We start from the raw sequence: 15604 nt of genomic DNA on the forward strand, positions 1-15604 counted from the left end.
TATATATATATATATATATATATTTTTTTTTTTTCCCCCCTTAAAACAAAAACTAGTTATAAAAAATGAGAACAAGTGGAAAAAGAAAGTTGATTAGGAGTATGCATAGTATGATTCCCATTTATATGAAAGAAAGAAAAAAGATATTTGCATGTTTGAATTTAGAAAATTTGTGGAACGATATATAAAAAACGTATCAGTGGGACGAGATAAGGGAGGATTTCTTTACTTTCCATTATGCATCCTTTTGTACCTCTTTAAAAAAACTCATCTGTATTACTTTTTTAAAAAGTGAATTTTAAGAACTGCCATAAGTAAGAGGCCTAGTAGGAAATATCTGATGTTCATAATGAAGCCATGCTAATTTACATGTTCTCTCTCAAGTGGCACACAACTGCCAGAGCTAAATAACCTGAGGTTTCAAGTCCTACCTCTAAGTTGGGAAAGGGCAAGACATTTATCTCTAAGAGGAACTGGAAAGGGAAGGAAAAATGATGAATATGTAGGATCTCTCTGAACAGCCAGTGGGAGCTGCCAAGGTTTCAGAGCCTCCCTTCTCTTGGGAAGCCTGGAGCTATTCTGGGGAGCAAGGAATGGGCTGCACTATTCAAACTTATGATAAACCTAACTTCTTTTCATTTAAGAAAGTCAAATGGCAAATTTAGGAGCAGAATATCTATAACATGAGATCCTAAATGAATTAAGGTTTAGACATATCATTTAAATAAAGAATTGTAGAATGCATATAGTATGATGCCTTTTTTATAAAAACAGAACGAAAAATAAAAAACCTATCTATCCATGTGTATATGCACATATGTATATGCTTTGAAAAAGATCTACAAGGGTATACACCAAATTATTAATAGTTATTACCACTGTGGAACAGAATGGGAAGGTGGAAAACTTTAACTTTTTCCTTTTACATTTCTGTATTATTTGGTATTTTAAATACTTTTTTTTAATTAACAAAATGTAGAAAAATCTTCATCATTTTCAAACTTTTTACGGTCACAGAAAAAAATCTTCAAATATGTTTCTATAAGGAGATTTTAATTTTGATTTCAAGGCAATTGTGACAAACAGTGGCTTCCCATCTGTCTGAGTGGTTAAATACCATCTCGCCTAGATACAGGGATAGACCTCATAATCTCTTCAAGGTTGCTTCAATCTCTAGATTTCCTATAAAGTAAGGTAAGCAATTAATCAGAAAAGCAGGCCTTTTTCCTGACATCCAGCAGGCTGATGGTGTTGTTGGACAAATTCCCAAAAATGAGGTGATTAGCCTTTTAGAAAATGGCTTCCCAGCACTCCTTGACTACTGTTTTCATTACTAAAAGTCAGTCAGTCTCTCTCTCTCTCTCTCTCTCTCTCTCAATCTGTTCAACCAACCTGAACCCTGGCAGCTCAGCTTCAGCCAAAGAGCCAGGGGAAGCCCTGAGGCAGCTAAATTCTGCACCACTGCCACTTCCAGTTTCAGCTTCAGACTTGGGAGGACAAATGCTGGAGAAATAAATAGCTCTGCTGTTATTAAACCATAGATTCTGGGGGTGGGTGGGGCGGGGTGGAGGGGTCTGACACCAATGCCACCTGCTATATGCAAGAGCCCAATTATACTGTTACATTCACTACTCCCATCAAGGGACAGGCAGTGGAGGAGAGGGGTGCTGTATAACCTTTGGTTGCCTGGGAGAGCCGTTGGCAGCTGTGGTTTTTCTAAACTGGTAAGCCTTCCTTTAGAAAGTCACCATTCCCTATCCTACGAATCTTTCCCACAGGAATAGCTGCATTTGCTCATCCTGGCTTTCACATTTTAATTTGGTTCTGAAGTTAAGCAGTGGACTAACGACTTAGCAATCAGACACCCTCATTTAAGCCCCAAATGTTCAAGAGGCTTCTACCCCATGAGGTCCAAAGGAAAACAGATAATGAAGTCACTTGCTGCTGGAAAACAAATGTGGGAACATTTATGCAGTTTTTATTTATTCAACTATAAAGATTGCAGCAATTTTTTGATGGGTAACAGATTAACACTAATTATATTGCTATAAATTTGTTCAGGATCAGACTAGGATTCAGGAAAAAGGGAGAATAACAACAAAAATCTTCAAACATTGAAATAAAGAAATACTTCCCCCCTCTTTAAACTTTAATTAAATGCTACTTTCCCATGGACTTCCCTTGACTGGTTTGCAGTCTAAGGTAATAGGAAACAAGGCTTTAGGCATTTTGAAGAAACAGCAGGTTAAGCTATGGGGCCAAGCAGGAGACTGAAACTCTGACCCGAGTGTCAATCTCAGGCACGTTCTAGGAGGAAAGGCAGATTCTCAAATATTTTCTAGTGTTCTTTTCTTTCCACCAATTAAATTTCCCCTTCTCTGGCTAACTCAGTGCAGCACATATACTCTCATTGCCTCTCCTGGTTACACTGTTGTTTAGAGGGAACCTGACAGGCATGTGTGGCGTCTGCCTGGAAAGGCAACAGGGCTAGCTCTGATCCATCTCTCTCTGAGAGCCTAAGCAGTAGGGGTTGCTGAGAAAGGCCTCTTCAGACAACTGAAAGGCCTGCTGCCCTGGGAAGAACACTGCTTACCCTTGGGAAACCTGGCAACAATTTCCTATGATTCCTGGTAGAAATGGCCAATCAGAATCAACCAATATCAGTGGGAAAGGTCAAGGGAAAAAACAGCTTCCCCTCCAAAACTGGTAAAGAGGAAATAAGGAGAGAAGAAACCAAAAATATTTAGAATGGCATAAAAAGTGATATATGTAAACTTCTTTTTGTTATTAAATCTAACTATAAGTTTCCTAAAGTCCAGTTACCAAGTTGAATTGTGTGGGATAGAGGAGAGAGGCCAATGGGAATTTCCCTTAAGAGTTCACAGCTTCAGAATGAGAGGTTCTGGGTTTGCGCTGGGGGAGCCCCTTTTTGAATGAGGGCTTGGGTAGGCTGGGATCCATGCTGGCTCCAGTTCCGATGGTCCCTGAAGAGGGAGCCTGGCCCCATTCACTAGTGTTTCCCGGTGCCTGGGGTGGCACACTCTGATACCTGGAACCGGATGAATACCACGAGCTGTTTCTGTACTGACCCACACTGTCAGGTCGCCCTTGGTTCGTGGGGTCACTGCACTTCTGGCCTTGTGGCCGGTAGCCTTGTCCTCGTCTGGTCCCTGGCAACACCTAAGGATAAAAGAATACGGTGTTCAAAGAACTCTGGCATTACGGCACCCCATCAGTTCCAGTTCAGTTTATAGGAGTATTCTGACAGCATCACTATGGTATTCCATGCATGGGACTCAGTTCTCTCTCAAGATTCACAGAATTCTGTCAGCCAATTTAACCTAGCCACTACATCAGAAATAATACATCTTTCACTATTTTCTTCCCTGCCTTTCCTCCCTAGGCTCTTCTTCACTGAATTATTCACTTTTCTTTAGCTGGGAACAAGCTGAAGAAGAAAGAAATAACATTCTTTGGGTTGTTACAAGCCCTTAACTGGGAAATACCTTATCACGTGTCTGAACCTTGCAGATCATAAGCCATTTGTAAAGATAATGAACATTTGGAATAAAATAAACATCAGTATGATCTGCTTTGCTATATATCATGAACCACACATTAAATCATACTGCTGTGACATGCAGTACAATTTCACATTACAACCCAGAAAGCTGATGGCATAGGATTTTTGTCCTCCAATTCCAATGTAATTCAGAACTACTGAAGAATTACTGACAGCATTGCCTTGAATTCCTCTTGTGTATCTTTTTCAAAGTAAGGAAAAGAAACTAAGGATAATCTTCAACTTTCTAGTGTTCGCTCCACTGCACCAGGTTCGCTGTCTCTCCCTGACAGTCTGTCTACATTGTGCTTCCAGGGAGCTGCTGCTTCAGACACACTCTGGGCACCTGCCACGGTGGCGCTTGTCTACCTGGAGATGTGTGCACAACGCCCAGCGTGACTAATCCTACGACAGCCAGGATCACTGCCAACATCGAGCAAGTCAGCAGCCTTGGCAACAGGAAATCTAACCTGGCTGGTAGTGTGGAACATACATACCAAATGCTTTCTTTCTCTGGCACTAACTAGGGCTGGAGGGATTCAAAATAGGTGTGGAAGGGGAATAAAGAGACGAAGGTAATGTACTGAGCCATCAGCATTCAAATTGTCACAATCTAGTGGCGTTCTTCCTAACTAGCTCATTGTGGAAGCCAGGTTACCTTTCGATGAGGCTGGTAGGGCCGGCCACTGGAGTTTGCTAGAGCTGCAGGAGTCTCTCCGGGTGCTGAGTTTTTCTTGTTAGGACTTGTAAGGCTGGTAGCAGAGGCACAGGTGGAAGAGGAAGCAGCAGAGGCATCACATGAACTACTCAAGGACACAGATGTAACTGAGCTACATCGGGACCGGGCTGAATAGCTGTTCTTTGGATGGGACACTGAAACAGAAATATGAGAAATGTGTAGTCATAGGAAGAAAGAGCATGAAGGGTAAGGTTTTCCCCATTTCTCTATTTCCCTATTTCAGCAATTTAAGATAAACAACTGTCTACTTGAGTAATCCTAATGAAAAGCTTATAAAATGGGTAGTAACAAGAAGGAAAATTTTCCTTCTGCCCTCTTTCTTCACTCCCTCCAACCCCCTGCTGCTTTGTAAAGGAACTCTTAGAGACAGGACAACAGTTTAAGATCAGAGTGACCCTTCCCCTTACCTACTAATGGCTTCGTGGCATGTCCTACTACCTAAATTCCTGGCTATGGCTCCAGCAGCTGACTAAGCCTAGGAACAATAATATGGGCCATATGTTCGGTTTCCTATGCAAAGAACAGACTTTGCAAAGAAAGAAAAAGGTAAAGAGCTAAATCTTTTTCATTTGAATGATGCATGGTATAATCAAGGTTAGTTGATATGTATAGAACTAGTCTTTACAACAAACATGCATCTTCCTAAGATTCGTTCTGAAAAAATAACCCCAAACTCAAAATACTAATCTAGCTGAAAAATATTAACACTTTCAATTCAAATGTTCAGAATTAAATGGTTTAACACTGCCCCCTAGATTTTTTCCTTGGCTTTAAGCCTGGACTAATATTGAGTTCACAATCACTGCCTAGGTCCAACATTTCAATTTTATACTGAGATGGAAAGAACAAAGGAGCTAAGCTTAGGGTTTGACTGGTATCACAACAAACTGTCACCTTAGAGGCACACCACCCCCTTTTAAAAATTATGTTTATTTTTCAATTACGGTTGACAGTATTATTTTATATTAGTTTCAGGTGAACAGCTTAACGGACAGACATTTATATAATCTATGAAGTGACCTCCCAAACCCACTCCCTTTTGAAGCTATTATTTAAGCACCTGTTATGTGCCAAGCAAAGCAGGTTTTGCTAGCTCCACTTTGGAGAGGAGTAAAATGAAGTTCCAAGAGGTCAGTGAATCAAGGACTCAAACCTGGTTTGACTCCAGCGTCCCATGTTCTCTACACTACATATTATACACCTCTCAACTCAACAGAGAGTGATGAAAAACTATTACTGCAAATTTAGGGAGCTAGAAAATACCCATCCTCAGGGCTCAAGATATATGCATCCACTGACTTCTTAAGGATCTCAGAGTTACTTTTCATAAAAACAAGAAAACAAAAACACAAGAGACACTAAGGAAGAATCAGTGGAGAAGCCAACCAGCAATTCAGTCTCTAATTAGTAGAGGGTGGTCTTCTCATCACCATCTCTAGTGCCCCAAATCTCTCACCATCTCACCTTGTCCAAATGAATCAATACTCTTCTTTAGGGTCTCTACGTCACAGGTGAACCGGGCTACTCGTCCCAGATCCTCATCATATTTGCGTTCACTAACAAAGTGCTGGAGAAAGGGTAAAGAAAAGCCTCCAGGTGAGACAAACAGTATACATGAAACCTGTAGCTTGCTATGTATGGATGAAACAATTATTTTCAACGGTCTTTTTACTGCTTCGAAATTTGCTAAATAGCCATAGTATTACCAATGCTGCATGACTGACAAAATTCAGTCATTTTCTTAAGAGCCCAAAGAAAAGTCTATTAGGGGAACTTTATAAAATGCTACATGATGGTCAAAGCCCACTAAGTATCATCCAAAAAAACTGTAGAGAAAGGAGCAAGAATTTATAGTAGAGGGCCATCTTTCCACTATTGGCTACTCTCCACATCGTTCCATTTTATACAGAAGCAGAGGCAGCAAAAATGCTCGTAAGTTACAATGATTCCATTTAAATATGGTTTGATATTCATTAATAGGAACTTCCTTAGGAAATCCACTTCACATCTTTATAAAGTAGGATTTATTAGTCCTTGAAATAGGAACGATTTCTTGAGATGGAAAATCATTCATGTGAAAAGTCAACTTTACAAATGAGAAGTTTACGCTGCAAATAATTTAAACCTTTTAAGCAGACTGAGCTGAGAAGTAATCAACCCCTTGGGTAAAAAACTAACTATACTACAGAAATTGTGGGACTACAAACATGTCAGAAATAAAGTATTTCTGGGGGTCCATTTCAATAAGCAATTTCTAAGGTAGCCTGGAATCATTTTTTCAGATGAAAAGGAGATGAAAAAGTTAAAGGCCTGGATATAATCTCAAAGAATCGAACTCCTCCTCAGAGCAGTCCTCTAACTGGGGATTTTTGGATTTTCAGGGGTAGAATTGAATGCGTCAGAATCCTCAAGATGCATCTAGAAGCAATGAAAGGGAAAGGAAAAATAAAAATTACCTCTGGGCCTTGAAGCCATAAAGCCCCAGAGTACATTGTGGCTTAGGAAAGCACAAGAACCTCTATAACAAAGCCTTCAGACATGTACTATTAGTCTGGGATTAATTCTGAAACAAATTCTAGAGTGTGTTGAGCCAAAGACATAACAGGAATGACGGAAATAAAATGATCTGGAAATAAGACATTTAAATTGCATAGCACCCACTTCAGTACACTGAAAACGTGGAGAGAAACAGATCCTTAGTCAGCCTGCAGAAATATTTCTAGCAGCTTTTCAACCATGTGGGAAGGGGAACAGATGAAGCCTTGTAAGAGCCAGAATTCTTATCTAATTCCAAAGGGGTTCTGGCTTCTCCCAGATAGTTGAATGAGACTGACTGGAACCAACGTGAGGAAGACTTTCTATAAAATTTAGTTCTATAGTTTCAGTTAGTCAGAAAATGGTAATTTAAAATTTGCATTGTTTTGCTATTCCACCCCAATAAAGTCTAAAGGTAAGGAGTGAGAGAAAAATAATGACCTAGGTTTGTGTGAAAGCCTGGATCAGAACAATAACGAGAATTATTGCAAGGGATTAGATGATCTTCCATCTATGTTTTTATTTTACAAAGGCTGTTATATAGCCTCCTCAGTAAATATTCCTCTTAAATATGGCAATAAATCTCATGTATTCAAAAAGAACAGAGGTTAAGGATTCAAGAGTAGGGAGGCAAACTTCCCTTGTTCATATAGTTCAGCTTATAAACAATTCTTTAGAACACCAGTGTCTACAACTACCCATGACTCTCTCAGATTCCCATGCTTAGTCTCAGAAACACTGTTCTTTAGATAAGAATGTAAAATGTATGAGTGTTAAATCCAAGTAACTTTTATAAATAGATCACAATATGATCAACAACTCAAACTGCTCATTTTTCTCTATAAAATCAGAATCAACCAATCATTTAAATATTTACTGAACACCTACTATGTGCCAGGATACTATGCTAGGCATTGGATACACAGCAGTTGCTGCCATTGTAAAGTTCACAATCTAGTGGGAAAGACTTACTTAAATATACATGGAATGTAAGTGCTATGAGGTCACAAAACAGGGGGATATAAAAGGAAAATCGGAATGAGTAGGTTGTGAGTGATTGTATGTGCTGGGAGTGAAAGGGAAGGAAAAGAGTATTTTGGACATATAGAAAAGCATGCGCAATAGCCCTCTCGCAGGAGGGAACAGGATATGTCTGTGGAAAGGACAAGTTAATATAACTGGAGTACACAGGACAGGGGGGCATGGTGTGAAATGAAGGTGGTGGCAGAACCAGACTGTGCAGAACCTTATACCCCGTGTTAAGGATTATAGTCTTTCTCCTAAAAGCAATGGGAAGTTTGAAGCAGGTTACTCTAGTATGAGGCACTGATTTGGGAGGGTTGGGAGGGTGGGGTAATGGCAAAGTGGATGGGTCGAATCAGTGACGAGGCTGTTACAGAAGTCCAAGCACGAGATACTGGTAACCTGATCATGATGGAGGTGGGGGAGCTGTAGAGAAAAGGGCTGATCTGAGATTCAGTAAGAAGTCAAATGGACAAGGTCTGCTGAGAGATTTCATGTGGGAAAGGAGAAATTTCCTAAGGTTTCCAGCTTGGACAACTGGATAGGTGACAGTACCACTTACAGAGAAAGGGAACCAGGTGCAGGGCCAGGTTTCGGAAGCTCATAAGTTCACCATATTAGACATGGCCATGAATTATGGAGATTTGCTACTTCAGTCCCTGAGGGTAAGAAGAAAGGCAGAAAAGAGAAGGAAGTTTTACCTTGATATCAGCTCTGAGCTCAACCAATTGCTCCTCTGACATTCGAACAGCCACATCAGTCATCTTCTTTAGAAGTTCAGCTTTCTTTTGTCGGCTGAGCAAAATTTCCACTGTAGAGGAAAAAGGAGTATAACTCTGATGTTCTGCTCAACAGATGAAGAACTGGAAGTACAGGCCTTGAGTATGTGTGTGGACAGCCAAAGGCTTAGCTGCCCACCCTCCCAGAAAATGAAAATACCAAAGGTCAGTTTCCACCTTCTTGAAGGACTCTGAAGGCAGTTAAATGGTACACTCTTTATGAATCATAAAGACATAGAAATCATTTGTCATTTCTCTTTCTCCTCTACCCAGTCAAAAACATTTTTTATCAAGAAGTATGTAAATTAAAACAGAAATATGCTCACATGGTAAAAAATAAATTCACCTAGAATAAATGAGTGTGAAATGAGGTGTCCCTCCCTCCCTCCTTCTGACTTTGTGGTCCCCTCCCCAAAGGAAACCACTGTTAATATCTTATGTATGCTTCCAAATATGTTCTATGCCTATACAACATATCTCTTTCTCCCTTTTCTCTCCTTACACATGGGAGCATATCATATACATGATCCTTCCTTTACCTGAGCTATCTTTACTTAATACACCTTGAAATTCAATTCCTATTGACATATTGGATGGCCCTTACTGTTTAACAGCCACTTGGTATTCTACTGTGTGGATATACCACGATTATTTACCAAGTTCCTTGATGGATATGTAGGTTCTTTATAGCCTTTTAAGAAGCATCTTCTTTGGCATGCTCCCAGATGTATAACTCAAATATGACTATGGAGGACAACAAACAATTAAAAAAATATACTTCTCAGAGTTGAGAGTCAGGGGCCACAGAGGACATGGGCAAAAGAAATCCTCCTAGGAAGCAGAACTAGGGACTGCCAGATGAGCCAAGGGAACTTCTGTTCCAACAGGGCAAGGACTCTGTTATTTCTGTCCAGTGAGATTTGATCACTGCTTTTCCAAGTGGGAAGTTTTACTATAATTCTCTCTTCTTTCTCTATCTATGTAATATTGGAAGAGGGATATTTAACTTTTCTTTTAGTTTATGGGACCCCAGACCATACTGCAGTATATCCAGACCTGTTGGAACATCTGAAATTCCCTAGAAGTCCTGGACTTTGAGCTGGATATATTAACTAAGACTTTGGAAGTGATGCTATTGAGGAGAAGGTGAGTGTGTTCTCATTTTGGAAAAAGAAGGATGTTGGGTAACTGAGGGGAAGACTGTAGCAAAGACTGTTAGCGATGGCATATCCATGCTCTCTCTTCTTCCTACCAGAAGTCCAGTGTTGTTGGGTATCAATTTGCTTAGGTAAAAATCTACATTTCCTGGCTTTGCTACAGATAAGACAGTCATGTGATACAGTCTGGCCATTGAGATCTAAGCACAACTCACAGGGCGAGGTTTACAGCAAAGCTCTTTAAAGGAGTTTTAACTGGCATGTAACATTTTGCCCCTCCTCAACCGAAGGCTTAGGAAGTGTCTTTGATCATAAACACACTCCAAGGATGGCTAGGTAGCAGGATAGAGAAGCCTGGGTCCCTGGTGTCATTTTGGAGATGCCCTTCAACCCTGGATCACTTACCTCTGGACTTTCCATTTCATGAGAGAAAAATAAACTCACATTTATTTAGGCCACTCTGTTGCATGCATGCAAACTCCTAACTGTTATACACAGAATCCTGTAACCTACTGTGAAATTAGCCAAATTTATGTTAGAAAAAAAGACCTGAACCTCCTTAGCAAGTTTACTTAGCCTGATTGCCACATATGTGCCACCCACAGTTGCCCATACCCACGTCAGGTTAATCAGTAAGGGCACACTTTCCCAATAAGCTAAGAACGTGTCTACAAAAGTTTCTCAACACCAAGGCCCAAGAGCTACCAATGAGCTATTGGTCTGGTTCCCAAGATAAAACCTATTTGCCATTTGTATCAAATTCACTTTCTCTCAGCTCCAGCATTCTAGGATTCTAAGACAAAATTATAGATCTCAATATGGAGAAAATGTGTCAAGTAAAGATTTCTACACATATCAGATTAACTCAAAGAACATAATTATATGACGTCAGGCAAGTCACATTTTTTTCCCAAAGAACTAGTTTATTCGTTTATAAAATTAAAACAAACCAACCAAAAAAGGGAACCCTAACCACCTCATAAAGTTGACATGAAGATCATATATGAATGCATGAAGGACTGTGAAGTACTATGAATGTATAAATTAATAAAACTACCATGTATGAAAAAGAAAAAAGCACCTTCTTGACAGTACTGGTAAATGAGTGATCACATTACTGTCATCGAGAACCAGGATTTTTTGCATGGGAGAAAGAAGATACAGATATAAAATTGATGAAGTTAAGTAAAACTGTAGCTCTGAATTTGATAAAAGAAAATTGGCCCACGAATTGATAATTGATTGAAACTGGGTGATGGGGGTTAATTATATTAGCTTTCCCATTTGAAATATGTTAAAAGTAAGGACTATGTCTTCTTACTAGATCTATGTTATCTGAACCTTCATCCTCAAAAAGAATACACAGGTACATAAATGGACTAAAACTATCACATTTAGAAATTTCAGGATATACCACTCAATTTAAATGAAATCTTACCTCTGAAAAATAGTGAATAGCATCTCTGCTATATATTGTACATTTCAGATTAAAATGGATCAAAACTGAACTCAGCTCAGTGCTTCAAATTTGCCTCCTCTGGCTCATGACCATAGACTCAAATGATTTAATTGTGAGCCATCATCTCAAACTCATTTCCATTCTTACCAGTTTGAGAGCAGGTTAAAAGAAACAACCTTCCTAATTGCAAGTTTGGCATTCAACACATGAAGGTAACATGTGCGGCTGAAAAGCCCCAAATAAATGCCATTGTATAAGCTACAATTGGCATTCCCTTCTTTTCATATAGCTGTATCTCTTTAATCTAGTACTTAATAGAAATCACAAAAAAACAGACACCTGGTTCTTCTGTATAAAACATCACAAGTTACCTACGTTAGACTCTATTCCTCCACGATCAATTTTAGTAAGCTTTCAAGGAACCCTCGCCAAGATATCTTGAACCCTCAATCCATTGACTTTTCTCCTACCCAATGATAACAGATACTGAGTGAAGGCTGTTCTACAAACTGAGAGAACAAAGGAAGTTCTGAGATAGGTAGTAACATGAATATATACACTAAATTGCAGGCAACCTGATGAAATCTCCTCTGATTATGCCAAAGGAATTATTTAATCACTGGGAAAATAAATAAAATAAATAAATACATAAAGTAAAACAAACCCCAGGCACCCGTAGGAGACTTTACTTTCCTAAATCGATGCGGCGGGGGCAGATAACCATGATGCAATCTCTTATACATTGAACTCTATATTCAAAATATTAAAATTTGGAAATATTTTTTAAAAACAGGCTCTTGTAAACTTGTTTTGCCTGAAAAAAATTCATATGCCACTGCAGTACAACTGTTCAAGACTGTTTAAATCCATAAACTCTTGTTGTAGCATTTATATTGAGTAGTATGGAGGTTGTTTTGGGGGTTGAGAGGCAGGTACCTATGAACGGGTAATAGCTCTAATTAAAGATCAATCTTACTTGCTTCAGCTTTCACTTTGTCCATTTCAGCAAGCAATGCCACTTCTCGATCCATTAAACTAGTAAGGGATGACAAAGGAAAACAAGGTTTGATTAGAAACTTGAAACAGAGAAGTGGCACCCTGTAATAGTGGAGAAAGACTTACGGAGTTTGTCCACTAAAAGCATATTACAAAGTAAACACTGCATGGACCACAAGAAAATCCTGTCTTACCCTCAGGAAAGAATATTTTAAGGATTCCAACACACACACACCTAATTTCCTTTTATTTCGATATATTACAGTACACCAGTAGGTGGCAGTAGCAAGCTACAAAACACATTTCTTGGTAAATTGTGCTTAAAGCAAAAGTCCTTATGGAAATGACATATTTCCACATATGAACTCACATATTTTTTTATATTTTGGTCTATAAAATTGGACAGCTTTGCTTCCAATGAATTTACCAGACAATACCCCTGCCAGGGCATGGTAAATTTATACATGATTAGTATTTGTATACCTTCAACATTTTGCCACAGTTGCACCAAGTTTACTGGCAATTTAGTATTTAGAATGCAGAGTAGTCAAAAGAAACACACACACACACACATACACACACACACACACTCACACACACATTGCTTGTTTCGAGTAAACATTTAGTAGTAATACAGAAAATACAGAATCAAAGTGTTCTGGCAGGCTTTTCACAGAAAAAGAACATTAAATGGACAATTAGCATTTTCTCCACTGCAAATGTAAATGGCATGTAAAGCTTTTCCATGTCCTTATAAAAGAGCCCCAATAGTAAGTTGATTGCCCTAGTATTCAACCAGTGAATGCAAATAATTTTCATTACCATATCAGTTTCGCTTAGTGGTGGGAAAAAAAATCTAAAATTTTAATACCTGCACAAACATTAAATGTTCTAATTTGCTTCAAATTTAGAATTCATTCTGATTTCTCCTTTTGAATGGGAATATAGCTACAGAGTTAATAAAAGTTCTCTCTTCTTTCTTACTGTAAAACCAATCATACATACACACATACTAATTCAATTTAGCTCAATGTGTACTTCTGTCAGCACAAGGTAGTTCATACGGGGATTACAGTACAAGATATACAAAAAAGTGTAAGGCAGGGACATTTCCTCAAGCAGCAAAATCTTGCACAGGTAAGTGCCAGAGAACACAGGTTTGATAATCATTATGCATGATGTTAAAAAACAGACTTGTAACGAAACAAATTTGGTTGGCATATTAACCCAAAAGCACCAGACTGGAGAGAAGGCACAACCATCGTAGCAATACTTTGTTAGGAAAGCATTTCCCAAATCTTGGCAATATTTTGCTCCAAGAACTCTGGCAGCATTTGCAATACCTAAAAGGCAAAACAAAAGCACAACAGAGACAGGAGCTGCGGGGCCTCGAGTCTGACATGACCTGTTCTGTTGTGTTGCCAAATCACCTTAAGATGTAGACACCATATGACAAATTTATCTGACAAAGCTTATAAACTATTTATCAAAAGACTTCAGCAAACATGTAAGCCTTTTGTAGCTTACAATCTTCATTATAAAAAGTAGAATGTTGCATGACCTTGCTTTTGGCAAAGAAAAAAATTCTGCACAATCAGACTTTTTTGTGGCTGTATCGGGTACTTTTTTTTCCTGTGAGAATGACTAGCACCCATTTAAACAAACTTTGCCGCTTGACTGACTCATTGGTGATCGTAAGAAATTCTTAGGGCAGCGCATGGACAAACATACAACCACTCCACTAAAAATTAGTTTATGTTTCATGCCACAAAACACTGAACAGCAGTAAATACTTCTGTTTCTTTTTGTTTGTTGTTTTTATGTTGCAATCTATATACAATATCTATTGAAAAGTCCTGTGATATCAGCCAAGCATTAAACAAAGGAATCTATTCGTTAACTGAAGCTGTTGGAATATTTTCTCAGAGAAAAGCTTGATGAATATTAACCATTTTCCCTTAAATTTTCACAAGTCTTTAAAATACAAAAATGAATAAATGCGGACATACATACGGTGTTAAGTGCTTGACATTAAACTTTGAATTGCTGAGGTGTCCACTTCAAAGATATCCATCTCAAATAAACATATTGCCAGCTACACAACTAGATAAAAAGCCAGGTCACCCCACCCATGAAGATCCCCTTTTAGAAAGCCCTGGGTGACCTAGATAACTGACCACTTGAGTGACCCTACTTTTCTTTTCTGCACTTCAATTCACATGCTTATGTTTTAAATTCACAAATAAAGAGTAAACCTACAAAACCCTATGTATTCTTCCCTTGATCCCAACAAAAGCAGAATCCCAGGTGTGACTCCCCCCCCACCCCCACCCCCTGACCTTGCTGTATGGCCCTGGGAGAGCTGTGTACCTTCCAGAACCTGTGAGTAATACATCTTGTTTTTCAAAGTTCCCTGATGTTATTACCGTGGTGCATCTCGCAATTATAATAAGAACCACAAGGGCTGGTCCAGCCACAACACTGGTTCATGTGGGGGATCACCACAGTAGCGGGGGCCCAACTGAGTGCCCCCGGGCATTCCCAGCTGACAGTATCACAATGGAAGGCTGAGACCAACACAAAACTATATAATAACATAATATATTATGGTTGTGTAGAATGACCATATTTTTAGGTCATTCATACTAAGCATTTCGGGGTGATGTGTCATGATGTCTGCAACTTCCAAATGGTTCCACCTAAACACACACACATGCAGCAAATAACACTGATCTATGTACTATCCTTTAACTTTGTTTTTGGAAAGTTTTCATAATAAAAAGTTGGGGAGATATATGCATTAAAAATAGAGATGGGAAGAGTTCAAAAGTGGAAAGTAGTCTAAGCATAAAATAAATAGCAGAGGCATTTTTTACAATTAAAAACAATAATTTACTGAGCTACAAATTTCTAACAATGAAGAAACTCAAGCTACAGTTTTCCATCTGTTCCTAAGCTAAATGGTGCTCCAGTATGGATCTGGGCCAAGAGATTCAAAAGAACCTGTGTTTTGAGGTAACAGTTTTTAGATGCCATAACTGCAAGCAATGAGTCCCCTCGGAGAGTGATGAAAGGCTCATTCAGACTGTCAACTTTCTGCTGCCTTGCTCACTCCAATCTACAGGGTACTAAGCTTGCAACTATTGTCTGAAGGCTTTCCTGAATGGAAACACACCATAATACACATCTGACACTGGATTCTGAAACTGCTAATGAAATTCAGCTAAATATTGCTGGGATTCCGTTCAGAAAGACACTAGGTCTTATTAAACCCAGGCCTTATACAGTGTAGAGAATTTCCAAATCCTTTCTTCATTATGAAAGATGGTTTTAAATGATTGTTCACTGTTACTA

General features: G+C 38.9%; 1 protein-coding gene across 1 annotated transcript in view; it reads right to left on the reverse strand.

Moving 5' to 3' along the window:
• Positions 1 to 1956: 1956 nt before the first annotated feature.
• The window catches only part of SPATS2 (spermatogenesis associated serine rich 2), a 102525-nt gene continuing 88877 nt past the window's right edge, over positions 1957 to 15604 (reverse strand). Inside the window, exons 9-13 of the mRNA XM_074325734.1 lie at positions 12231 to 12289; positions 8561 to 8670; positions 5766 to 5868; positions 4221 to 4435; positions 1957 to 3180 (exon numbers count right to left, since the gene is read on the reverse strand). Of these exons, the coding sequence (XP_074181835.1) occupies positions 2872 to 3180; positions 4221 to 4435; positions 5766 to 5868; positions 8561 to 8670; positions 12231 to 12289 (796 nt within the window). The 3' untranslated portion in view covers positions 1957 to 2871. The remainder of the gene's footprint in view (positions 3181 to 4220; positions 4436 to 5765; positions 5869 to 8560; positions 8671 to 12230; positions 12290 to 15604) is intronic.

The sequence above is a fragment of the Rhinolophus sinicus genome, linkage group LG02 (genome assembly GCF_036562045.2).
Source record: "Rhinolophus sinicus isolate RSC01 linkage group LG02, ASM3656204v1, whole genome shotgun sequence".
Classification (NCBI taxonomy): Eukaryota; Metazoa; Chordata; class Mammalia; order Chiroptera; family Rhinolophidae; genus Rhinolophus; species Rhinolophus sinicus.